This window comes from Protomyctophum bolini (assembly GCF_963924005.1).
Source record: "Protomyctophum bolini genome assembly, chromosome: 15".
NCBI lineage: Eukaryota > Metazoa > Chordata > Actinopteri > Myctophiformes > Myctophidae > Protomyctophum > Protomyctophum bolini.
Window position 1 is genome coordinate 4,163,885 of NC_137876.1, and position 27,181 is coordinate 4,191,065.

A 27,181-nucleotide genomic window follows, 5' to 3' on the forward strand; every position below is an offset into this window, starting at 1 on the left:
ACCCTGAAGCCATACGTAGAGCCCACGTGTCACTGCATGTTAAAGTACAACCAAATGCACTCCTCAAACTGGCCGGGGTTATAATTTACACCTCTTAAGGGACCACTTCACCACTTTTCAACCTATCTTCATATAATAGGTCCTCACTAATAATCATGAAAGAATTTTGATTTTTTTTTCCTACTGTCTGTGTCTCATAGGAGGCCTGTGGGCAGTTCAGAAACCGTCCTCCAGTCAGTGACATCATCGATGGGGAATACAAGCTAATAGAAACCGAGGAACCGCAGGCTTTCTAGTCCTGAAAAGTTGCAATGCGAAAATGGAAGCCATTGTTCTCACGATAATGATAATCTAAATATTTTTGTAAAAGAATCTTGTTTAAAAAAAATCTGCCTAATGATGATGTCACTGGAAGACGGTTTCTAAACTGCCCACAGCCCTCCTATGAGACTGAGTAGAAAAATATCGAGCCATTGTATGTAGTAAATTAATGTAGTTTATTTACAGAGCCGCATTTTTAGCTGCGTTTCTCTATCGGTTTTCAGAGAAACGCGTCCAGTGTGCAACCGCAACTTCCTGTCTGTAACACCCGGAGGCCACTCTGGAGCCGCGTGGACCTCCATATTTGGGCAAGACTGACAACGTCACATTAAGATGATGCAAGATCGAAGGCAGCATGGCTTATAAACAGACACACCGTGTCAGAGGTATATGAGAGAGTGTCCTGCATCTTTGCACGGCCGGTTCTACGCCGATAATACTTCCACATTAAGTCGAGATATGAGGCGCGGGGAAGGTTCAGTTGACTACGTGAGCGGGAGTGGGGACAACAACGTCTACCAAGACATGAACGAACATCTGAGAGAGGGTCTCAGCTCCAAGGTCACCGCTCTGAAGAGCCTGACGATTGACATCGGACGGGAGGTCAAGCACCACAACAGGATGCTGGAGGAGATGGACACGGACTTCGACTCCGCGGGGGGTCTGCTGGGCACCGCCATGGGCAAGGTGAAAGACCTGGCCCGACACAGCCCGTCCGTGCACCTCTGCTACGTGGCGCTGTTCAGCCTCGCTGTCTTCATCGCCCTCTACTGGTTCATCAAACTGTGATCGGTCGGACGGACGGACGCCCGCTGCCTCTGGCCTGGTCCGGTCCAGGGAGACCCCCAGGGGGTCGGCCTATAGCTTCTCCCAGGGAGGAAGGAGCTTGTGATTGGGTGTGACGGGCTTGTCAGTGGGGTAAGAAGCAGCGCTCCGCTGTGCTCAGTGTAGGGATGTACTATGCTGTGTCTATATCTATCGGGTTGCAACTCGAACAGCTCCCGAGTTGGCGCGTCTCCATCGCGGTCTAAAACTGTACGCCGAAAGTCCCACGCTGTACCCCGGGGAGGAATATCTAGTTTTGCGTCATGATTGATTGTGTGATGAACCAAATGAGCACTTGTACAGTGTACACTTGCACAGTGTACATACAGTGTGTGTCCAGGACCTAAAGGTATAGCTATCTACCACACTGACGTCGGTGGTGTTGGAATTAAGCGTCTGTTGAATTTCTGTCGGTGTCTGCTCTCGGGTGCATCCAGAAACTTTTTTTCCCACCCCACACCCTCCAACCCGACTGCTCTAGTCATCTGTTTGTTTGGTGGTAATCTCTCAAGAACAGATTCCGAGCCGCGCTACTGAATCTGTCGGCATGGGGCATTCAGAACGTGTGAACATTAGTGGATTATAGTGGAATGAAGACGTAAAGCGCCCCCTAGAGGCACCTTCAAAGAAAACAAACAACAGAGGGTGCTGTTTTTTTCCTCCTTATTTTGCCAATGGGTTCCCAGATTGGGTGGAGAGTTACCCCTTTAACTGGGGCTCCTCGATTTTAACAGGACTGACACCCACTGCCCTAGTCTCACATCCAATCACAGACACCCACTGCCCTAGTCTCACATCCAATCACAGACGTACGTTCATTGAATGGGCTTTGACAGCGGAGAACCACTGGTAACACATCTACTTTGGAAAACCATGCAAGCCCGATAGTATCAGGATTGGTTTCCAGTGGTTCTAAGTGTTTTATTTACTTCAAGGACCCTCCCAGGCAGTTTGATATGCATTAGGACATGGAACCAGCTCCCTACGTGGCTTTTGTTGTTTGGGTGTCACGCGGTCTTTATGTGCATAGCTGCTCAAAATGCGATACTCAGGGCTTGATTAGACTTAGATATGAAATAATCCAACGATTGGATGGGACCAGGGACAGATAACTGTGTAACACAGTGCAGAAAGCTATAGCGGAAGTTTACGTCTGTTTAACCGGAAATGACGACGGCCAGATTGGGGTCATTTCAGTCGAAATCTGCAGTTCTGTGAAGCTGTTTATATTTCATACATTTCTGTACTATTTCCACTGGCCGAAAAGAGATATCCTGCTGACCATCAGTGGTTCCCCCTCGAGACGTTTGACCTACCATCAATTCTACAAATACTTTCTACATTTAGACAGTTTTCTGAAAATCCTATGTTTCTATGTCAGCGGTTCTCAACTTTTTTTCATGTCAAGGACCCCCAGAATTATATATATTTGGCCACGGACCCCCCCCCCAGTAAAAAGTCTGGTATTCAAAATGTTATCGAGTAAAACTACAAAAGCATTGGGCATCAAAATATAAAAGTATTTTATTTATATATATATATATATATATATATATATATATATATATATATATATATATATATATATATATATATCAAAGAATACATAAAGTCCCATTGCAATGTTTTCAAAAGTATGAAATATAAAATAATTGAAAATGGCTGATCTACAAACTCACAATGGTGCCACGCATTGTGAGTTTGAACATACAGTATACCTAATATATATATAATCCAAATCTACAAAGTAACAAATAATTGTAGTGTAGTAAAAGTACACAATATTTGCCTCTGAGATGTAGTACAAGAAAGTATTACTGGTAATACTGGATTGTTACCAATTTTCAAAACGTTCTTCTACTACACCTCAGAGGCATATATTGGGTTATTGTACTTTTCCACCACTGCTCATTCAATCTCATGTGGACATTTTTGGCCACAACGGTCAGGTAAGGTAATCCTCTATCCCATTCTGACCTGAGATCAGATTCATACGAGGTTTCCACTGGACACACACTGGTCTGATGAACCTATTCTGACCTGAGATCAGATTTAAAAAAATGTCAGTCGTTCGATTTTTCAAAAATAGCAGACCTACAAGCTCGTAGCGCCACTCGGTGGCGCGCTATGAGCTTGTAGATCTGCTATTTTTCAATAGCTAAAGCATAACATGATGCTAACACCAAAATGGGTTCCCGTTCAGAATGGGCTATAGAGCGTCGCAGTCCCTCCCCCTTTCAGAACGACCCAGAGTGGCCCAGGAAATGATTCTCCGTTCATTTTCTCCATAGGCTTTTCAAAAAGTATTTATATGAAGACGTTTACGCCGCGGACATTAAAGCCAACTCGGATCGTAACAACTCATGACAAACAAACACAATATTTTGGGCCGTTCAAATAATTAAGAAAGTACTCGTTGTTCTGAAAGGGGGGAGGGACTGCGACGCTCTATAGTCCTAACCCCATATGACAAAGACCTTGTCATATATGAACGATATCAAAATCACACCCGTGTGAAGTGAGTGGCGCTCTTATCATCATCATCCTCTCATGAACAACTGAATTTATGTCTATTGGTTGGTTATATTTACGTCATATTTGGCGGACATTTGACCTAATTTCTCCTTTCATCGTCAATGGCAGATATTGAGACGTGTGGGGGCCAAAAGCGGCATCTCTCAAAACATCACATCATAACCCGTCGTAGGCCGGCCCTCCGCCGCCCTCCGGGGGGACCCAGTTGATGTTCTGACCGGGGTCCTTGATGTCACAGGTCTTGCAGTGGACACAGTTCTGAGCGTTGATCTGCAGCCGCATGCCGCCGCCGCCCGTCTCGGCGGGCACAAACTCATAGACGCCCGCCGGACAGTATCGCTGTTCGGGTCCGTCGTAGACGGCCAGGTTCCTGGCCACTGGAACGCCGTCGTCCTTCAGGGTGAGGTGGGGCGGCTGGTCGGCCTCGTGGTTGGTGCCGCTCAGAGCCACGGAGGACAGCAGGTCGAAGCTGAGCGCCCCGTCCGGCCGGGGGTATTCCACGGGGGTGCAGTCTTTAGCCGCTTTCAGCCGCGCGGCGTCCGGGCCGCGGTGGCTGAGCGTCCAGGGTTCTTTCCCTCTGAACATCCAGTAGAAGATCCCGGTGTAAAGCATCCCTCCGTACAGACCAAAGTAGCCGTGGAAGGACGGCCTGACGTTCCTCACGGCGTGCAGCTCCTTCCACACCCACGACTTCCGCAGGTTGTCGGAATACTCTGCGACGTGGAGTCCCGCCGTCGCCGACGGGAGGTCGTCCTCCGTGACGACTCTGGGGAAGACGGCCTCGGCGGCGAGCATGCCGCTCTTCATGGCCGTGTGGGTCCCTTTGATCTTCGGGACGTTCATGAAGCCGGGACTGCAGCCGATCAGCAGCCCGCCGGGAAAGGACAGCTTGGGCAGAGACTGGAGCCCTCCCTCGTTCAGGGCTCTGGCGCCGTATCCGATCCTTCGGCCTCCCGCCAGCGTCGGGGCGACGGACGGGTGGTGCTTCCAGCGCTGGAACTCCCTGAAGGGGTTCAGGTAGGCGTTGGAGTAGTCCAGACCGACCACGAAGCCCAGCGCCACCGTGGGCTCTCCTTCTCCGTCGAGGTGGTACAGGAAGGAGCCGCCGTACGTGTTCCTGTCCAGGGGCCAACCCACCGAATGCTCCACTCTGCCCGGCCGCCATTTCTCCTGGTCGACCACCCACAGCTCCTTCAGGCCGATGGCGTAGGTCTGTGGTTCACAGCGCTCCCTCAGGCCGAACCTCTCATAGAGCTGCTTGGCCAGGTGTCCGTGGCAGCCCTCGCCGAACAGCGTCACTTTGGCGCGGAGCTCCATGCCTCTCGCGAACACGTCCCTTTTGGGCGAGCCGTCCTTGGCGATCCCCACGTCGTTGGTGGCGACGCCTTTCACGCTGCCGTCCTCGTGGAACAGGACCTCGGCGGCGGCGTAGCCCGGGTACAGCTCCACGCCCAGCTCCTCCGCCTGCTCGCCCAGCCAACGCACAAAGTGCCCCAGCCTCACCACGTAGTTTCCGTGGTTGCTCATGGGCAGACCGGGCGGCAAGGGAACGGGGATCCGGTACTTCTCCGTCAGGATGCCGAAGACGTCCTCCGTCACGGGGGTGTGCAAAGGAGCCCCCCTTTCCTTCCAGTCGGGGAACAGTTCGCGGAGCGCCGTGGGCTCCAGGCAGGCTCCGGACAGCGTGTGGGCTCCGATGTGGGAGGCCTTCTCCACCAGACACACCCTCAGCTCCTTGTCGTGTTGCCGGGCCAGCTGTTTGAGTCGGATGGCCGCCGACAGGCCGGCGGGTCCTCCGCCCACGACCACCACGTCGTACGTATCGGCGGACCTCTCCATGTCCGTGCCCTCCCATCGCGGGTCTTCATCTCTGGGGTGGATCGTGTAGTGTGTCGTAATGCGCGGCGGCGGCGGGGGGGTCGCGGCTGAAGAGCGGGTCCGTTTACAGTGAAGAACCGTGGACTGTGGCTGTGGAGTGGCGTGACCACGAGCTATGACCGTTTCCAGGGTCCGAATACACCTGTGGGCATGAACTGGATATCTGCCGGCTAGAAACATGACACCTTGTGTGTCCGCCACGGTTCGACCAGGCTCTGTCAAAAAGATGAAGCCTTTGGTCTACATTGTGCAATTCTCTTTTTCAGAGTACTTGGAGACCAGCCTATGACGAGTGCCGCCATCTATATGATGTCAGCACTATGACACCAGTACTACGACAGAGGTTTGGGTTCCGAAACCATGAAGCCATCCATGATGTATAACTCCAAAGAAGGTGGGTGAAATATCAACAGATGTTGCTCCATTGATTACAAAAGTATCATTCTAAATTAAATGCTCATTGACTTACATTGTATGGTGAAACAGCTCTCAAAGTCACACTATTTTCCCCGTAAACATTTTAATGGTTACGTGTTGCTGTTGTCTATATGTTTTCTGTGTGTTTTACATTATGTTCCTTGTTGGTTTTTTAAATGCAATGTAATGCTTGATGTCATTTGCTTCATTTTGATCAACATGTCGTATCAGACACCATGTTTTTGAGGGGCGCTGTGCCCAGCTTTGTGTGTTCGTGTGTACCACGGAAATGATTTGATTGGCTGAGCACGGTATGATGATGAATAAGAGTGCCCCTCACTTCACACAAGTGTGATTTGTGTTGTTAAGTAACAAGTTTAAAAACTATTATATTATAGCTTCAAAGGTTCTTGCCGCAGGCCCGGAGACCAGGCACGTGCAGAGGGGGGGGGGGGGGGGGGGAAGGACTCCTCAAAAAGACAACGCCCAAAAATCGGCGCCCTTTCCTGGAGTTTGAGCCCCTGCCCCCCCAGTGCTCTCTGCACGGCCCTGCCGGAGACGCTCGCTAACGTTCTCCCAGTCGACGACGTTCCAGAGAGCGTTGACGTAGTCGGGCCGGACGTTCTTGTACTGCAGATAGTAGGCGTGCTCCCACACGTCCACACCGAGGAGGGGAACCAGACCCGTCGTTCCCTGCACAGGGTCCTGGTTGGCACAGGCGGCGATGCGGAGCCTGTCGCTCTCCCTGTCGTAGCCCAGCCAGCCCCAACCCGAGCCCTGCACCGCCACGGCGGCGGCGGACATCTTCTCCCTCATCTTCTGGAAGGAGCCAAAGTCCCTCTGGATGGCGTCCATCAGCTGGCCGCCCTGCGGCGGCTCCCCGCCGCCGTTCGGCGAGAGGTTGGTCCAGAAGATGGCGTGGTTGACGTGGCCTCCCCCGTTGAACCTGAGCGCAGGCTGGAGGGCCACCTGTGCCGTCACGTCGCCCTTGGCCAGCGCTTCCTGGTACTTCTCCTCGGTGACATTGAGGTTGCTGACGTAGGCGGCGTGGTGCTTGCTGTGGTGGAGCTGCATGATCTGGGCACTGACGTGTGGCTCCAAGGCCCCGTAGTCGTAGGGGAGGTCGGGGAGCGTGTGCTTCTGCCTCGAGGCGGAGAGCTGCTGTAGTGTTTGGCTCCACAGGCTGGCCGTGCTCCGACTCATCTGATTAACTCTGGAAAGCATGTTTGTCATAAAAAACAGTAAACCGCACTGCAGAAAAGGCTATTACTCTTTAGGCCTACTCATGATTTTTAAACTGAGCGCCTCAAATCTTGTGTCATCAACATGACACGTCAGTCTTTCCCAAACAGAGAGTACTCCATATTTGGGCAAATCTGACATCAGATAATATGATGTCAGTCTTAACCATATATAGCATACTGACATCAGGTCAAATGACATGACATGACATGACTGATGTCATTCCAAATAGAAGATACTGCCGGCTTGGCTTGAAAGCCGGCGAGTACAATGCTGTGTCCTTGAGTAACAAATGTATTGCATCTTCTGAGGAAATTGGCCATCTGTATACTTTTTTATTATTCAGTATTAGTATCCATCTATCTGTCGTGTTGACGGGTTGTAAAATGGCCATGCAAGGAGGAGGAGGCAAAGCCTTCCAGGAGAAGGTCAGCCGGTTGCTGAGCAGGCAGCATAAAAAGCCTGTCCTGAAGCCCAACCGGCCGCTGGTCCTGAAAGATCACGTTGCTGATCGTAAGCCGGAAAGGGGAGAGGCCTCTTGCATCACAGAGATGTCCGTCATGCTGGCCTGCTGGAAGCAGAACAGCTTTGTGGAAGCTCTGTGCGCCACCGAGACGCAAGCCTTCCGTGTGTGCGTTGAGAAGGCGCAGGCTCACCCAAAAAGGACTGTTCCCGACTGGGAACAGAACGTCGATGGCTCTCACAGGGGACGGCGGCGCTTGTCCTCCCAGGAAGCAACGGCACTGCTGAAGAGATACCCCAACATACGCACGGAGATATAAGAGATACCCCGACATACGCACTGAAACCTAAGACAGTGGTTCCCAACATTGGGTCCAGCAATCCTTGGGGTTGTGAGGGGTCTGTTGGGAGGTAGGTAGTACCAGGGCCGTGCAGAGAGTGTTAGAGAGGGGCAGGGCTAAGATCCTGTAATAGCAGATCTACAAAGTCCCAACCAACGCGTCATTAATTAATGGCGGCGGATTAAGAGTTAGTATGTCGCATCGTAAAGCGCTAAGAGTTTGTCGTGAGCTTGTGGAAACTATTGAGCTACGGTGTTACAAATTTGAAGGAGCAACTTCCGCTTGTAGTATATCTACTTTGACTCAAGTACTGGACTGAAAATTATTTTGCTACTGACAGTGTCTTGACTGTGGTCTTGCGGTTATTTCCCCAGCCCAAGCAACAATAAAATAGTTCACAGAAAACAGATACAGTTTACATAAATACATCGATTTATTTGACTGTATGTCTAAAACAAACTTAGTAGCACTGATTAGAGCTGTGTCTACTGTATGCGTCGCGAAACTTGGCCGATTCAATCCTGATGTCACGTTTGCGACGACATGCCCGAATCTTCAATTGTCGTCGGTTCTACTTGGCAGACCTCCTGGTTCTCCTGTCCCAGGAGAAGTTCGCCGAGTAGGACTTCACCCTGGGCTTTGGCGTTCTCTTCTCCGTCACGTCGTAACTCCACCCGTTCTTCTGGGCGAAGGCGACGGCGTCCTCCTTGGACGTGAACGTCAGGAGCACGTTGGACAAGGGGTCGGCCGTGGAGGCCCAGCCCATCAGAGGGTTCTCCCAGCGCTCCCGCGTGTCAAAGTCCACGTGCCACCGAGCGGTGTTGTCCATTCCCGACTGCGTGGCCGTCCTGGTCGGCACGAAGATGCGCACCTTGCGCGCTCCGACGTGCTCTCCCGGCACGCCCGTCACCGCGGCGATGTCCAGCGTCTCGGCCACGGCGATGAGCTGCCGCCCGTCTTTCCGTTGACCAGGAGGGTCGTCTGCCGGCCTCCCCGCCGATGTGCTGCTGGTGGTGCACCTGGTGGGATTCGGGAACACTTTCTTCGCGGCTGAGTTGATCGCGGACATATGTCCCACGCCTAGACGTGACAGTGAGTACGCCATGATTATATCCCTGCCTGGTGACGGTACATCCTGTATGCATCGCTGCAGATTCACTCTCAAAAAAAGGATTTCAGTTTTTAAGCCAAACCGCATAAAATGCTCTGTCATCAAACGTCAGTGTTGCCCAAATATGGAGCTCAAACATGGCTCTAGGATGTACTCCGCTCAACCATATTGGTTTTTGAGGGGCGCTACATAGTATTGTGTTGTGCGACGACTACTACAAAACAATCTAAAATAAAGGGACTTTAAGATCATTAAAGCCGGGCTGTTGCCCTGAGTCCAAGGCATTTCTGCCTATACTTCCGGTCCAGGACTTGTCCCAGTTTGTTGTGCCCATTCTCAATAGAAGTCTATGTAGAAGAGCCGCCGTTGGACTGAAGCCCCATGAAGTGAACAGAGTCTGGGACATGCAAGTCATTGAGTGACATGTAGGGTGACGTCCAAGAGTGATGTCATTACTTCACAGACGTCTATATAAGTTCAGAGCGGGCACATAACTTTATGAATGTTGAAATACATAATTGTGCATAACGGTGGATGACTAGCACTACTACTAAGTGTGCTCATTTTCATTCACTGTCAGTTTCCTCCATTTGCTTTCCTGCTGTGATCAGTTATCTTGTGAGTCTGCAAGTCTGTGTCTGGTCCCTTCGACACGGCCCCATAATAAGTTGAATTTAAAGTCCTGATCAATTAAACGTTCAAACACAAAGATGATTTTTCTAACGATGGTAGCCCGTGTGGCGGACGGACTGCCGCTCGCAGCATCGATGCAAGAGGATCAGCAGTCGGAACGGGACCTCCAGCAATACCAGAATCAAGCCAAACAGCTTTGCCGCAAACTCAACGGCAACAACTCCAAGCGCTACAACACGCTGGAAGACGGGGTGATGGCCTTCCACTACGTGATAGACGAAGGCGTGTGCTACTTGGCCTTGTGCGAAGCGACGTTTTCCAAGAGCATGGCCTTTGGGTACCTCGATGACCTCCAGACGGCGTTTCACGACAAGTACGGCGGGAGAGTGCCTACGGTGTCACGGCCGTACTCTTTCATTGAGTTCGAGACGTACATCCAGAAGACAAAGAAGTCCTACGTCGACAGCAGGGCGAGGAGGAACCTCGGCAACATCCACATGGAGCTGAAGGATGTCCAGAGAATCATGGTGGATAACATCGAGGAGGTTCTGCAGCGCGGGGAGTCTCTGTCTGCCTTAAACACAAAGGTCGACAATCTGTCCGACCTGTCGAACAAGTACCGCAGCGACGCCAAATACCTCAACATGAGATCCAACTACGCCAAGCTAACGGCCGGTGCTGTTTTCATCATCGCCCTCATCCTCTACATACGTTTCTGGATTCTCTGAGGGAAAGAGGGGGCCGTGATGAGATGGGGGTTCATACTTAGTTTAGACGGGGTTTTCATGTTCTCCCCGTGTCCCCTAGGGTAGGTATACCCTCACAAAGAAACATGACGTAATCCTGGTCTCTATACTGCCTCCCCCTGGCCACCCGGGCACCTGATGGAGGGAAAAAAGGAACTGGTTGGAATAACGTGTTCCATCCACAAGCTTCGTCCAAGGTGAAAAGAAAGCGGCTTGGACTCCTCATGCATTGAAGGAAGCATGAGGTCAGAGCGTTGCACTCCCCAGGTTGCCAGAGGGAGTGTAGTGCCCAAGGTTACATTAGAGAGTCTAATGTAGTCAAAAAACACCCAGTGTCAATTGTCTAATGATTAGGGGTAATTAGGGAGGAGCGAAAGAACCAGTGTCCTTCGAGTGGACAGAAGTCCAGGGGCAGTGGGGGGGCTCCTATGAAGAGAAGCGTTTCCTAAACAATGAGTAAAATATCCTTTTATTTTTGTTTTTGCTGCGTCACTTTTTAAATAACTATTTAAAAAAGTTATGTAATGTAAATTGTTATTTTAAAAGTTTACCAATAAATGTTTTGACTTTGAGAATTTCAGGCATTTTCCAAAATATCTAAACGATGCCATGCATTTAAAACACGTGAAAATAGCAGATGTGCAAGCTCACAATGCATCACTTTGATAATGTGGTTTTGTAGGTTTGGGCCCTGGCGACATCTATCAATCTATCAATCTATGTTCTGGGTCTCGGGATGAACAGTTCAAAGGCTCCATAAAATAATTTAAATTGAAAATCATGGTTCAGCATCCCAGTATACATCATATTGTTGCTGCGCTGTCATATTACTTTTATATGTGCCGTTCCGCATACAAAGCAAGTCCAAAGTATTGGTTAATTTCAAGGACACCCAGTTTTGGTGTGCATTAGGCCACAGGTGCCCATTACTGTATGGGTACCAAATGGACTCTTAGGTTCCACCTTGAGATTAGAACGTGTCGCAATACGCAAATCACCAGCTGTACCTTATAGTTGGAAACAACAACACAGACCAACCAACCAAGGCCCCATCTACAATCAAATACTTGTACAGGAATGTCCACGGATGTCTCCTGGTCGTCTCCTTTGGGAGGATCTTCTCGGGACATGGACAGAGAGGGCCCGGGTAAAACAAGGACCAGATGGGAGCGGCCTTGGAGCGCCTCAGGATCCCCCCAGTATGAAGCAGCTTATGTGGCCCGGGAAGGGAAGATTCACTGCTGGAAATGCCACCCATGCACAATGCACTTATCCGGAAGAGACAAGACTGTATTGAGACCACTGACGTCATAGATGAGTGTGTATAAGTTACACACAGATCTGTTTCTATATCCATCTCTCTGTCTTGTCAGTCAGTTTCCGCCCAAATATAGAGATGTCTGACATGATAGTACTGACATCATAGATTGCCCAATGATAATGGGGTCTCTGGAAGTGCTTTGAGTTGGACCTAATTAGAAAGAAGGCCGAGGACAGATTTCCTGCCACATTTACCACCGGGCGGTGTCATTAGTCACCACACCATCAGATAATGATTACAATAAAGTTGAGCTTTTAAAGTTTGAGTGCGCTGATAGGAATAAGGCACAGCAGAGGTAAGTATATAAACAGGGAACCGGAACACTTTGTCATGAGTATTAAGAAGCCGGCCAGTTTTGCCAAGGCTTCAGAAGTCTTTGAAGTGGAAGTGCCCCTCGACAAGCTCACCATTGCCCAGGCGGAGAGGGGTACGCCAGCGCACCGGCCGGTACGGGTGTACGCCGATGGCATCTTTGACCTTTTCCACTCGGGACACGCTCGCGCTCTGATGCAGGCCAAGAACCTGTTTCCCAACACGCACCTGCTCGTCGGAGTCTGCAGCGACGAGCTCACTCACCGGTACAAGGGCCTCACGGTGATGAGCGAGACGGAGCGCTACGAAGCGGTGAGGCACTGCCGCTACGTCGACGAGGTGTTGTGCGACGCTCCCTGGACCATCACCACGGACTTCCTCAGGAAGCACAAGATCGACTTTGTGGCCCACGATGACATTCCGTACACTTCCGGAGACTCGGAGGATATCTATAAGCACATCAAGGAAGCGGGAATGTTCGTGGTCACCCGGAGAACAGAGGGCATCTCCACGTCCGACCTGATCGCTCGTATCGTCCGAGACTATGACTTCTATGCGCGGCGTAACCTGCAGCGAGGATTCACGCCCGAAGAACTAAACGTCGGGTTTATTAATAACAACAAGTACCGGCTCCTGGACCAGGTGGACAAGATGAAGGAGACGGTGCGAATGGTGGAGGAGAAATCCAAGCACCTTGTCCACAAGGTGGAGGAGGAATGCCACGAACTCATCCTCAAGTGGGAAGAGAACTCGCGGGAATTCCTCGACAACTTCCTGGAGCTCTTTGGCCCAGACGGGCCGGAGACAAAGTCGGCAGCAAAGGGTGTACCGCGAGGCCCACCAAGCCAGAGACCACCTGGACGCCCTCTGGCCATGCGTAGAGGACGCAGGCCAGTGTCAGAAGGCAGGCGAGGGGAGGCACGGGTGAGGAAATGCAACGCCCACGAACTGGTTGTGGGAAACATCCCTCATGAAGTGGACAAGGCTGAGCTCACGGAGTTCTTTGAGCAATTCGGTGTGGTCCTGGAGCTCAATATCGCGAGTGGCGGGAAGCTCCCTAACTTTGGCTGTGTGGTATTTGACAACTCTGAACCGGTACAGAAGGTACTCAGTAAGAGGCCCATAATTGTCCGTGGCATCTGGCATCTCAACGTGGAGGAGAGAACTGAGTTGGCAGGGGAGGGATTTCCACGCGGGTCACACACCCTGCATGCACGGAAACACAGCTCTGGCTTCAGACGGGAGGAAGACGAGGACCCGTCGTCTCTGGCAAATGAAAACCCTGAACCGCCTGAGAGGCCTGGATCGGAGAAAGCGGCGGAAGCCGCAGTCGAGCAACTGGATGTAGACCCCACTCCCGATCCAGGCGCTGCAGCCTTCTACGAACACGCGCGCTGCTCAGAGCCACCGTGGTTCCAAGAGGTCGAGGACGAGTCTGTGGCGGCCGCCAACTCTGAACTACCAGCTGGGGCTGAAGAAGAGGCGGAGCCTGTTGACGTGGAGCCAGAAGAATGGCTACCAGTCCAACAGGAGGATCCCACAGAGAGAGCAATGTGGGTTCCAAAGGGCTCCTCTGATATGACTGTGTATTGTTCCGTTTTTATCTTCATTTCATTTTTAATTTTGGTTTACAATTCATTTTAGATTCACAGTTTGCCAGTTCCAATTAATTATAATTTTTTTGTTAAAGGACCACTTCACCACTTTTCAACCTATCTTCATATAATAGGTCCTCACTAATAATCATGAAAAATGGCGCAATTTTGTTCTACTCTGTCTGTGTCTCATAGGAGGGCTGTGGGCAGATCAGAAACCGTCTTCCAGTGACATCATCGATGGGGAATACAAGCTAATAAAAACTGCAGGCTTTCTAGTCCTGAAAAGTTGCAATGCGAACATGGAAGCCATCGTTCTCACGATAATGAAAATCTAAACATTTTTGTAAAAAAAAGCTTGTTTAAAAATAATCTGCCTAATGATGATGTCACTGGAGGACGGTTTCTAAACTGCCCACAGCCCTCCTATGAGACACAGACTGAGTATAAAAACATCGTGCCATGTTATCATGATTATTAGTGAGGCTTTAGCTATTGAAAAATAGCAGATCTACAAGCTCATAGCGCGCCACCGAGTGGCGCGCTACGAGCTTGTAGGTCTGCTATTTTTGAAAAATCGAAGAGCTGACTGACATTTTTAGAATCTGATCTCAGGTCAGAATGGGTTATAATCAGACCAGTGTGTGTCCAGTGGAAACCTCTTATGAATCTGATCTCAGGTCAGAATGGGTTAAAGTATTGTTGTCGTGCTGGCTTTTTCATGCGTGTGCTCGGAGGTGTATGTATATACACTAGATGTTGATGATGACGTAATTAAGATACGTTTCAATGTCTGGTTGGCTGTGGATGGTGACGTAATTATGTTTCAGTGTCGGGTGAATTAACCCATTCTGACCTGAGATCAGATTCATACGAGGTTTCCACTGGACACACACTGGTCTGATTAACCCATTCTGACCTGAGATCAGATTTTAAAAAATGTCAGTCGCTCTTCGAATTTCTCAAAAATAGCAGACCTACAAGCTCGTATCGCGCCACTCGGTGGCGCGATATGACCTTGTAGATCTGCTATTTTTCAATAGCTAAAGCATAACATGATGCTATAACACCAAAATGGGTGCCCGGTCAGAATGGGTTAAAGGCAATGTCTGTATGTATACATGCATGTACAGTATGTCATCTTTATTACGTCGCCATCGAAAGTTATACCCCGGCATTGATACATATCTTCATTACACTCAAAATCAGTATATATATACCTCCGAGCATACGCATAAAAAAGTGTGTAGAATGGACGTTGTATGGCAGCATTAGAGTGTAGAATAGATGTTGTATGGCAGCATTAGAGTGTAGAATAGATGTTGTATGGCAGCATTAGAGTGTAGAATAGATGTTGTATGGCAGCATTAGAGTGTAGAATAGATGTTGTATGGCAGCATTAGAGTGTAGAATAGAGGTATGGCAGCATTAGAGTGTAGAATAGATGTATGGCAGCATTAGAGTGTAGAATAGAGGTATGGCAGCATTAGAGTGTAGAATAGATGTATGGCAGCATTAGAGTGTAGAATAGATGTTGTATGGCAGCATTAGAGTGTAGAATAGATGTTGTATGGCAGCATTAGAGTGTAGAATAGATGTATGGCAGCATTAGAGTGTAGAATAGATGTTGTATGGCAGCATTAGAGTGTAGAATAGATGTTGTATGGCAGCATTAGAGTGTAGAATAGATGTATGGCAGCATTAGAGTGTAGAATAGATGTTGTATGGCAGCATTAGAGTTTAGAATAGATGTTGTATGGCAGCATTAGAGTGTAGAATAGATGTTGCATGGCAGCATTAGAGTGTAGAATAGATGTTGTATGGCAGCATTAGAGTGTAGAATAGATGTTGTATGGCAGCATTAGAGTGTAGAATAGATGTTGTATGGCAGCATTAGAGTGTAGAATAGATGTATGGCAGCATTAGAGTGTAGAATAGATGTTGTATGGCAGCATTAGAGTGTAGAATAGATGTTGTATGGCAGCATTAGAGTGTAGAATAGATGTTGTATGGCAGCATTAGAGTGTAGAATAGATGTTGCATGGCAGCATTAGAGTGTAGAATAGATGTTGTATGGCAGCATTAGAGTGTAGAATATATGTTGTATGTCAGCATTAGAGTGTAGAATAGATGTTGCATGGCAGCATTAGAGTGTAGAATAGATGTTGTATGGCAGCATTAGAGTGTAGAATAGATGTTGTATGGCAGCATTAGAGTGTAGAATAGATGTTGTATGGCAGCATTAGAGTGTAGAATAGATGTTGTATGGCAGCATTAGAGTGTAGAATAGATGTTGTATGGCAGCATTAGAGTGTAGAATAGATGTTGTATGGCAGCATTAGAGTGTAGAATAGATGTTGTATGGCAGCATTAGAGTGTAGAATAGATGTTGTATGGCAGCATTAGTGTAGAATAGATGTTGTATGGCAGCATTAGTGTAGAATAGATGTTGTATGGCAGCATTAGAGTGTAGAATAGATGTTGTATGGCAGCATTAGAGTGTAGAATAGATGTTGTATGGCAGCATTAGAGTGTAGAATAGATGTTGTATGGCAGCATTAGAGTGTAGAATAGATGTTGTATGGCAGCATTAGAGTGTAGAATAGATGTTGTATGGCAGTATTAGAGTATAGAATAGATGTTGTATGGCAGCATTAGAGTGTAGAATAGATGTTGTATGGCAGCATTAGAATGTAGAATAGATGTTGTATGGCAGCATTAGAGTGTAGAATAGATGTTGTATGGCAGCATTAGAGTGTAGAATAGATGTTGTATGGCAGCATTAGAGTGTAGAATAGATGTTGTATGGCAGGATCAGTGTGTATAGAATATATGTTGTATGGCAGCATTAGAGTGTAGAATAGATATTGTATGGCAGGATCAGTGTGTATAGAATATATGTTGTATGGCAGGATCAGTGTGTATAGAATAGATGTTGTATGGCAGCATTAGAGTGTAGAATAGATGTTGCATGGCAGCATTAGAGTGTAGAATAGATGTTGTATGGCAGGATCAGTGTGTATAGAATATATGTTGTATGGCAGCATTAGAGTGTAGAATATATGTTGTATGGCAGCATTAGAGTGTAGAATAGATGTTGTATGGCAGCATTAGAGTGTAGAATATATGTTGTATGGCAGCATTAGAGTGTAGAATAGATGTTGTATGGCAGCATTAGAGTATAGAATAGATGTTGTATGGCAGCATTAGAGTGTAGAATAGATGTTGTATGGCAGCATTAGAGTTTAGAATAGATGTTGTATGGCAGCATTAGAGTGTAGAATAGATGTTGTATGGCAGCATTAGAGTGTAGAATAGATGTTGTATGGCAGCATTAGAGTGTAGAATAGATGTTGTATGGCAGCATTAGAGTGTAGAATAGATGTTGTATGGCAGCATTAGAGTGTAGAATAGATGTTGCATGGCAGCATTAGAGTGTAGAATAGATGTTGTATGGCAGCATTAGAGTGTAGAATAGATGTTGTATGGCAGCATTAGAGTGTAGAATAGATGTTGTATGGCAGCATTAGAGTGTAGAATAGATGTTGTATGGCAGCATTAGAGTGTAGAATAGATGTTGTATGGCAGCATTAGAGTGTAGAATAGATGTTGTATGGCAGCATTAGAGTGTAGAATAGATGTTGTATGGCAGCATTAGAGTATAGAATAGATGTTGTATGGCAGCATTAGAGTGTAGAATAGATGTTGTATGGCAGCATTAGAGTTTAGAATAGATGTTGTATGGCAGCATTAGAGTGTAGAATAGATGTTGTATGGCAGCATTAGAGTGTAGAATAGATGTTGTATGGCAGCATTAGAGTGTAGAATAGATGTTGTATGGCAGCATTAGAGTGTAGAATAGATGTTGTATGGCAGCATTAGAGTGTAGAATAGATGTTGCATGGCAGCATTAGAGTGTAGAATAGATGTTGTATGGCAGCATTAGAGTGTAGAATAGATGTTGTATGGCAGCATTAGAGTGTAGAATAGATGTTGTATGGCAGCATTAGAGTGTAGAATAGATGTTGTATGGCAGCATTAGAGTGTAGAATAGATGTTGTATGGCAGCATTAGAGTGTAGAATAGATGTTGTATGGCAGCATTAGAGTGTAGAATAGATGTTGTATGGCAGCATTAGAGTGTAGAATAGATGTTGCATGGCAGCATTAGAGTGTAGAATAGATGTTGTATGGCAGCATTAGAGTGTAGAATAGATGTTGTATGGCAGCATTAGAGTGTAGAATAGATGTTGTATAACAGCATTAGAGTGTAGAATAGATGTTGTATTGCAGCATTAGAGTTTAGAATAGATGTTGTATGGCAGCATTAGAGTGTAGAATAGACGTTGTATGGCAGCATTAGAGTGTAGAATAGATGTTGTATGGCAGCATTAGAGTGTAGAATAGATGTTGTATGGCAGGATCAGTGTGTATAGAATAGATGTTGTATGGCAGCATTAGAGTGTAGAATAGATGTTGTATGGCAGCATTAGAGTGTAGAATAGATGTTGTATGGCAGGATCAGTGTGTAGAATAGATGTTGCATGGCAGCATTAGAGTGTAGAATAGATGTTGCATGGCAGCATTAGAGTGTAGAATAGATGTTGTATGGCAGCATTAGAGTGTAGAATAGATGTTGTATGGCAGCATTAGAGTGTAGAATAGATGTTGCATGGCAGCATTAGAGTGTAGAATAGATGTTGTATGGCAGGATCAGTGTGTATAGAATAGATGTTGTATGGCAGCATTAGAGTGTAGAATAGATGTTGTATGGCAGCATTAGAGTGTAGAATAGATGTTGTATGGCAGGATCAGTGTGTAGAATAGATGTTGCATGGCAGCATTAGAGTGTAGAATAGATGTTGCATGGCAGCATTAGAGTGTAGAATAGATGTTGTATGGCAGCATTAGAGTGTAGAATAGATGTTGCATGGCAGCATTAGAGTGTAGAATAGATGTTGTATGGCAGGATCAGTGTGTATAGAATATATGTTGTATGGCAGCATTAGAGTGTAGAATAGATGTTGTATGGCAGCATTAGAGTGTAGAATAGATGTTGTATGGCAGGATCAGTGTGTATAGAATATATGTTGTATGGCAGGATCAGTGTGTAGAATAGATCAGCCTTTAGGATCAGCCTAAATTGCACTAATTTGGGGAAACGAGGAAAGATCCAAGATGGCGGAAAGATTCTGAGATGGCCTGACCTCAAAATTTAAAAATAATCTTCTAAATCCCCCAGTTTTCTGAAATAAATATTTTCAAAGATATCTTTCGAAGATTTTTCAAAAATAGAGTGGCGCGCTATGAGCTTGTAGATCTGCTATGTTTCAATAGCTACATTATAACATAATGTTTAAAACACCAAAAGGGGTTGAATTCCCGCCTCCCAAAATGGCTTAAATCGTTCAAACGCTTGGCGTGTATGTATGTATGTATGTATTTGGTTAAAATGGGTGGGGTTTAAAAAAAGGCAAAAGCTTGCTCTGGTGCACTGGCCTAAAAGTGGGTCCTTAAAAACTGCTAAAACGTCTGAAATGTATGTATGTAGGTGGGTATGTATGTATGTGTGTAGTATTTTAAAAGGGGGGGCTTTTTAGTAAAAAGCCCAGCCCATAAAACCTTCATATATTTAAAACAAATCCAAAATAAGGTTACCAGTGAAGGGCAAAATGCCTATTCACTGGGGACTATGCAAGGCAGAGGCGTCCACCCCCCTGAGTCCAAGTTAAGCTAGACCGCATACCTAAATGTATGTATTTGGTTAAAATGGGTGGGGTTTAAAAAAAGGCAAAAGCTTGCTCTGGTGCACTGGCCTAAAAGTGGGTCCTTAAAAACTGCTAAAACGTCTGAAATGTATGTATGTAGGTGGGTATGTATGTGTGTAGTATTTTAAAAGGGGGGGCTTTTTAGTAAAAAGCCCAGCCCATAAAACCTTCCTATATTTAAAACAAATCCAAAATAAGGTTACCAGTGAAGGGCAAAATGCCTATTCACTGGGGACTATGCAAGGCAGAGGCGTCCACCCCCCTGAGTCCATGTATGTATGTATGTATGTATGTATGTATATGTGTGTGTGTGTGTGTGTATCCTTTATTGATGTGGTTGCCCTAATTCTAATTATTTGACCTGAACTACTCCATATTTTCCCTATAGGATGAGGCCCATGATATTTTATCTGTTATCTCTATATTGTGTATTGGTATCTGTTTGTTCATGTGTCCCATATATGAATATTTATTGAATAATTGATGCCACACCCGGGGGGGGGGGGGGGGGGGGGGTGGTTTTGTATAATGACTGTGCCTATATATGCATGCCACATTCACACCTGTTTAGCACCTGACGAAGCTCACGGCGAAACACGTCATGCTAATAAATAAGTATGATGCAGTAAGTTGTCCGTCTCTGTTCCCTGGAGTGTGCAGTCCCTTCCTTGGAAGGTTTTTCTCTTTTTTGATATATATATATATATATATATATATATATATATATATATATATATATATACCGGTATATACAGTATATTTCTTGCATTATTTTACTACTATGTTTGTTTAACCTGATTGTTTTATATTGTGTCACTGTTCAGCACTTTGTAACCTTGTTTCGAAAGGTGCTTTATAAATACAATTTACTTACATACTTACTAACGCCATGCCTTTACTTGCATGTGAATTATTTTGACGGTACTTGTAGGCTACTGTTCTACATTTATTAATAAAATATTAATTTAATCAATCAATCAAACCCATTAATTATAACACAGAGATGCGATTAACCAAGCTATTCATGTCAACATGCTCTGAGTCTCAATAATAAGTAACTGCTGTTTAATGTAGCAGAAGAGGCAATTAATTGAACACAGTTTTGCACAATTTTAACATCCCAGATCGATTGAAATATGAATCTACTGTGCTGACTACAGCAGGTCCATATATAGTTCTAATGCCCATTAGAGCTATGGACCAGAGCTAGACTACACCATGATATATTAGGAGTACAATAACTTTGCATTGTGAATAAAAAGGTAGCCACAGTGTGGTTGCAGTGTAATGCAGCTTCATGTATTATGATTAAAAGTGCATTCTGGTATTGTGAATCAATGATTGAGAAAAACATCAGAGGAGTTTTGTGATATATTGGGTTTAGCTGACGTTCCAATAACTGACAATGCAGCCAGGCCTTTAGAGGGCAGCAACGGACCATCTTGGGGCTGTGGGTTACAGGTCACATAGTAGTGAGTTACCCGGATGTTCTCGTCATGTTATGAAGATGCGATCCATGATGCTTGTTGTTGTTACGTTTCTAAGTCTTAAGTAAAGTACAGATTGCCAACAACTGAGTCATTCTTTCAGACACTATATAACAAGTTTGAACCCACGCGTCAAGGAAGTTCCACGTCTACTCACGTGGCCTCACACCGGAAGGAAGTGACGCTCCCCTCAAATACGGAAGAGACGCGTGTAGTCGGGTTTGGTCCAAGACCGTCGTCATCGTCGTGTCAGCAGCAGCAGCAGCAGCAGCAGCAGGTAAACAATGAAATGTTATTTAATACTTAATGTTGTTGTTGTTCAAACATCTGTTATCACTTATGATGTTAATTGTTGTGATGTTTATATATTATGTTCGTACTACTGTGTAAAACCGTGTTCCATGGTTACTCTCGGCGGTTAGTAGACAAAAGTGCCTTGTTCTAGTCCCCATCGAGGACTGAGAGTTTGCTTCCTTCTTAACAAACAAACAATTGTTTTAGCATCTCGTCGAGGTCCATTATTCATTCAGTATTTGAGCCTCAAATGGTGGTCCGTGGCTCAGATACTGAATGAATAAAGGACCTCGACTTGATGCAAAAAAAAAATGTTTGTTAAGAAGAAAACAAACTCAGTCCTCGACTGGGAGGAGAGAACCCGGGCCCCAATGTTCAGAAACCATCGACTGTAACCATTCGGCTACCGGATCACGGTTTTATAAAGTAGTAGTAACATATATAAACAGAACAAGTAACTTCATAAGGGACATTTTTGAGCCACGGACTACCACTAATGTTAATAAGGCACAGTCACTAACCGCTCTCCTACAGTAATACATACAAAACATCAACATGGTACAAACATGGTGTTTGAACAAACATGGTGTTTGTTCAGTAACAGTGTTAAATAGCTCTATAGTGTGACAGTAATCAACTAATCATTGCTATAGTGTTTGTTCAGTAACAGTGTTAAATAGCTCTATAGTGTGACAGTAATCATTGCTATAGTGTTTGTTCAGTAACAGTGTTAAATAGCTCTATAGTGTGACAGTAATCATTGCTATAGTGTTTGTCCAGTAACAGTGTTAAATAGCTCTATAGTGTGACAGTAATCATTGCTATAGTGTTTGTCCAGTAACAGTGTTAAATAGCTCTATAGTGTGACAGTAATCATTGCTATAGAGTGTGTTCAGTAACGGTGTTAAATAGCTCTATAGTGTGACAGTAATCATTGCTATAGTGTTTGTCCAGTAACAGTGTTAAATAGCTCTATAGTGTGACAGTAATCATTGCTATAGTGTTTGTCCAGTAACAGTGTTAAATAGCTCTATAGTGTGACAGTAATCATTGCTATAGTGTGTGTTCAGTAACAGTGTTAAATAGCTCTATATTGTGACAGTAATCATTGCTATAGTGTTTGTCCAGTAACAGTGTTAAATAGCTCTATAGTGTGACAGTAATCATTGCTATAGTGTTTGTCCAGTAACAGTGTTAAATAGCTCTATAGTGTGACAGTAATCATTGCTATAGAGTGTGTTCAGTAACGGTGTTAAATAGCTCTATAGTGTGACAGTAATCATTGCTATAGTGTTTGTTCAGTAACAGTGTTAAATAGCTCTATAGTGTGACAGTAATCATTGCTATAGTGTTTGTCCAGTAACAGTGTTAAATAGCTCTATAGTGTGACAGTAATCATTGCTATAGTGTTTGTTCAGTAACAGTGTTAAATAGCTCTATAGTGTGACAGTAATCATTGCTATAGTGTTTGTTCAGTAACAGTGTTAAATAGCTCTATAGTGTGACAGTAATCATTGCTATAGTGTTTGTCCAGTAACAGTGTTAAATAGCTCTATAGTGTGACAGTAATCATTGCTATAGTGTTTGTTCAGTAACAGTGTTAAATAGCTCTATAGTGTGACAGTAATCATTGCTATAGTGTTTGTTCAGTAACAGTGTTAAATAGCTCTATAGTGTGACAGTAATCATTGCTATAGTGTGTGTTCAGAGGTCAGAGGTCTCCCCTCCCTCCAGCTTTTTGTTAAACAGAAAAAAGCTTTTTCTGAAACTGCAATTTTATCCAATCAGGAACGCAGTCAGGATACAGATTAAACAAGTGGAATTGTAATGACTGTAACAGACACAAATAGAACTGGAACATTAAGCTCATAAATAGCTACTTTCTCCTGATTGGCTGAAAATGTGTCACATACCTGATAAAAAAAACCCTTTCTATTTATTAAAGAGCTGGAGAGACAGGAATATTCCTGTTACTTAACACTGTTACTGAACACACACTGTAGCAATTATTACTGTACAGTACAGTACTGTAACACTGTTACTGAACACACACTATAGCAATTATTACTGTACAGTACACTACAGTACTGTAACACTGTTACTGAACACACACTGTAGCAATTATTACTGTACAGTACAGTACAGTACTGTAACACTGTTACTGAACACACACTATAGCAATTATTACTGTACAGTACACTACAGTACTGTAACACTGTTACTGAACACACACTGTAGCAATTATTACTGTACAGTACAGTACAGTACAGTACTGTAACACTGTTACTGAACACACACTATAGCAATTATTACTGTCACAATAACAGCTACTGATGTTTGTGTGCAACATTTGAGCTGACAGGCCTTATTGTTATGTCAATCAATCAAGTCACCTTAATTCAAGTGATAGATTATATACAGGGGCAATTGGATGACTTTACATGGGGTCCCTCTTCAGTTCGTAAGCCTACAATAGGACGCAGCTGTACATGACCTCCGTTGCGGTCGTGCTGCAGCTAGTGATGGTTGTGAGATGTTTCAAAAGAAGCATATCGTCTATAGGAGACCACGGAAACGTCAGAGAATTTTAATTTGGCGCAGAAGCTGTTAACGGCTTCTGTGCCAAATGAAAATGATCTGGTCTCCTATAGCCGATATGCTTCTTTTGAAACATCTCACAACCATCAAAACGCTGCAGCACGGCCGCAACGTCTTATGTACAGCTGCGTCCTATTGTGGGCTTACGAACTGGAGAGGGACCCTATGTAAAGTCATCCAAATGTCAGAAAACTTTACGTAGGGTCCCGAGAGGGGCCAGGCACAGCCGTTGTGATCTACTGGTAGATCACAATGTACCTTTTGGGCACCCCTGCAATACAGGATTCCTGTCCAGAATTGTTTTATTAAATATAGACTAAGAGGGTTTAAGTCGTTCTAAATTTGTGTGTTTCTTTTTCTGTCTTTCTTTCTTAGGACGGAGATCAAGGTAGACAGCTAGCCAGCAAGCCCGCCCAGTCAGCCAACGCAGCCAGCCAGTGTAGAAAGTCAGGCTTCCAAGCCAGCGCACATCAGCCCATGCAGCCATACCAGCCTTGCTCAGTCAGCTCAGCCAGGCCTCTCTCGAGGCCTGGCTCTCTGTCTGCCTGGCCTGGTCTGCCCAGACAGCCTGTGCAGACAACAGCCAGCCCAGACCAGCAGGGCAGCAAGCCAGGCTTCAACCCTTGCAGCGCAGCCTTAGGGTAGTCCCCCTGCCTGCACTTTGTTGCCTTCCTGGCCTTGCCTGCCTGCCTGCCTCGGTATTCCTGTCTGCCCTGGCCTGCCTGTCTGAAACTGGTTTTGCCTGACTGCGTGCTTGCCTGGCTGCCTGCCTCGGCCGGCCTACCTGCGTGCCTGCCTCGGCCTGCGTGCTTGTCTGTCTCGTCCTGCCTGCCTGCCTGCCTGCCTGCAACTTGAATGAGGTGTGTAAACATTTATTTCACGGGTGTGGGTGTTGACCGTGGCTTTTGTGTTCTGTCCAGTGTAACTCCAAGTTACATGGGGTGGGTATGGTTGGAGAGTTTGTGACCATCCCAAGTGACGCTCAGTTCTTTTTCCGCGTCTCGGTTCTTCAGGTGAAAGCATAGTTGGGTTTTTGATGTGTTGGGTTTCAGGTGGTTGTATTGTAGTATCTTCTGGAAGTCTGCTTGTTGGGTGGTAATGCAGAGGTCGTCAGCGTAGATGAAACGCTGGCATTCTGTGGGTAGTGGCTGGTCGTTTGTGTAGATATTGAAAAGGAGGGGGGCGAGCACGCTACCTTGTGGGAGGCCGTTCTTTTGGGCTTTCCATTTACTCCTCTGGTCATTTAACTGGACATGGCTGTTGTTGAGGAGGCTTTTCCTGACCATTGTGCGGTTTTGGACAGTGTCGTAGGCAGCAGAGAGATCTCTGAATATTGCTCCAGTTATTTGTTTTCCCTCAAACCCATCCTCAATGTGTTGGGTGAGGTTGAGCTCTGTCCAGCACAGGAGCGGCCGGGACGGAAACCAGCTTGGTCTTTAGTCAGCTTGGTGTCTATGAGTGGCAATGAGGCGTTGGAGTAGCAGCCTCTCATAGAGCTTGTAGGTGATGCAGAGTAGGGAAATGGGTCGGTAGCTCTTTGGGGATGATGGGTCTTTGCCAGGTTTGGGGATTGCAACCACTTTGGCCTTTCTCCAGACAGAAGGATGGTTTTCTGTGCCATGCATGTGTTCAGCATCCCCACGAGCCAGGTCTTTGTGTTAGGTCCCAGGTGCTGTATAATTTCTGCCAGTATGTCATCAATCCCTGCTGCTTTTCCGGGTTTCAACTTTCCCATTGCAGTTTCGAGTTCTTCTAGGTTGAAGGGTTTGGTTTGAGGGCTGGCTGATTGTGGTTGGTCTGATATCACTGTGCGATGGTATTCTCCTGTGGGTCGGCGGCGGTGTTGGTTACGACTGTTGGCCACCAGTTGTGATGCAACAGTTTGCTGTGACCATTTTGATTATGGGTGGCTCCCTGAGGTCCCTGATCCCCATGGGGTCCAACAGTGGTCATTTAAGCGTGCACACACACACACACACACACACGAACACACGCACGCACTCATGCACCTACACACGCACAGGCGTGCATGCACACTGTGCTGCCTTTTGAATGGCAGTTTGGGTCAAATTCATAGTTTAAAAATGTTTAAGTTAAAATGTGAAGTGCATTGTAACAGTTCTTACTGTTTGCACTGCCATCTAGTGGTGGAGGTAACAGGTATGAAAGCAAGAGGAAGTGAAACTAAAATAGAATCAGCATTTCCCCATTGAACAGTGAGCTGTGCACATGGTCTGCTGAGAATTCATCCTATACGCTTTTGACTTGGACATTATTCGTCTGTAAGTACATTTTTAGTTGTAGTTAATCGATGGGATGTTTAGATTTCATGATGAATGATGTTTGCAACTTTCCTGTGTAAGCTAGGTTAATTGTTTGTTTGGTAACAGTGTAAGCACATGTGCTGCATGTTAGCTTACTGCGGCAGTGGCTGTAGTGCTTTCTGTGTTTCAACTTTGTGTTCCTAATCTATACTAGTTCAATGCAAATAGCCTACAAGGCATGTGTGCTAATTCATGTTTATGTTTATTTCTGTACTGTTTCAGTTTTACAAAATTACCTGTGGAGACTTCAGTAAACTCAAGAAAAGTCAAGCCTTGTCTTTTTATTGGAGGATTTCAGAAAGTGTTAACTAGCTGTCTAGCTGCACATATGCACATGTCGCAAGGCAAGGGCAGCACACACACGCTAACCAAATGTAACTCTGAGAGTGTAACACACCAAATGGACACCAAATGGACCCTTACAGGTCTGTCATTCTGACAGTGTAACACATGTAACCAAATGGACATCCATTACATGTCTGTAACTCTGAGAGTATATATGGTGGCCGACGGGCACGTACAGGTCTAGTGTAACCAAATGGACCATTTGGTCCATGTCTGTAAGTCTGAGAGTGTAACACATGTAACCAAATGAACCCTTACAGGTCCAACACTGGTTATCGAAGTGTGCACACACACACACACACACACACACGCACGTGTAACCAAATTGACCCTTACAGATTCAACACTGTTTTTTGTTAATCATAGAATGAAATGTGGGAGGTCGGCAAGAGAAAGTTTAACAAATCAAAGCAAATACCGGTATTTCGAAAATTTTATTTTTGTGCTTTTGTGTTTCTCTTCTTTATATATTACTTTACTGTTGAAATGTAAAGTTATTTTTGTGCTTTTGTGTTTCTCTTCTTTATATATTACTTCACTGTTGAAATGTAAAATTTACATTTCAACAAAAGGACCTGTAAAGGACAACACAAAAACTAAGGCACTGGTGTCGTACTTCTGGTTTAC

At 45.7% G+C, this 27,181-nt stretch overlaps 6 protein-coding genes across 6 annotated transcripts; 3 read left to right on the forward strand and 3 right to left on the reverse strand.

The window, feature by feature from the left end:
* Nucleotides 1-780: 780 nt before the first annotated feature.
* LOC308329223 (BET1 homolog) lies at nt 781-1,110 on the forward strand (the record flags this gene model as incomplete). Its single annotated transcript, XM_080783428.1, has 1 exon — nt 781-1,110. One exon carries the CDS (start codon nt 781-783, stop codon nt 1,108-1,110), a length of 330 nt encoding a protein of 109 aa, XP_080639554.1.
* A 2,727-nt stretch (nt 1,111-3,837) lies between these two features.
* LOC308329548 (electron transfer flavoprotein-ubiquinone oxidoreductase, mitochondrial-like) lies at nt 3,838-5,739 on the reverse strand (the record flags this gene model as incomplete). The annotated part of the gene is made up of 1 exon (XM_080783887.1): nt 3,838-5,739. The coding sequence occupies one exon, from the start codon at nt 5,737-5,739 to the stop codon at nt 3,838-3,840; it is 1,902 nt and encodes a 633-aa protein (XP_080640013.1).
* A 708-nt stretch (nt 5,740-6,447) lies between these two features.
* LOC308329224 (superoxide dismutase [Mn], mitochondrial-like) lies at nt 6,448-7,200 on the reverse strand (the record flags this gene model as incomplete). Its single annotated transcript, XM_080783429.1, has 1 exon — nt 6,448-7,200. One exon carries the CDS (start codon nt 7,198-7,200, stop codon nt 6,448-6,450), a length of 753 nt encoding a protein of 250 aa, XP_080639555.1.
* A 404-nt stretch (nt 7,201-7,604) lies between these two features.
* On the forward strand, nt 7,605-8,000 carry LOC308329225 (small ribosomal subunit protein mS37-like; the record flags this gene model as incomplete). Its single annotated transcript, XM_080783430.1, has 1 exon — nt 7,605-8,000. One exon carries the CDS (start codon nt 7,605-7,607, stop codon nt 7,998-8,000), a length of 396 nt encoding a protein of 131 aa, XP_080639556.1.
* Nucleotides 8,001-8,592: 592 nt separating this feature from the next.
* LOC308329226 (NADH dehydrogenase [ubiquinone] iron-sulfur protein 4, mitochondrial-like) lies at nt 8,593-9,126 on the reverse strand (the record flags this gene model as incomplete). Its single annotated transcript, XM_080783431.1, has 1 exon — nt 8,593-9,126. The coding sequence occupies one exon, from the start codon at nt 9,124-9,126 to the stop codon at nt 8,593-8,595; it is 534 nt and encodes a 177-aa protein (XP_080639557.1).
* Nucleotides 9,127-9,842: 716 nt separating this feature from the next.
* LOC308329367 (vesicle-trafficking protein SEC22b-like) lies at nt 9,843-10,493 on the forward strand (the record flags this gene model as incomplete). Its single annotated transcript, XM_080783632.1, has 1 exon — nt 9,843-10,493. One exon carries the CDS (start codon nt 9,843-9,845, stop codon nt 10,491-10,493), a length of 651 nt encoding a protein of 216 aa, XP_080639758.1.
* Nucleotides 10,494-27,181: the final 16,688 nt, after the last annotated feature.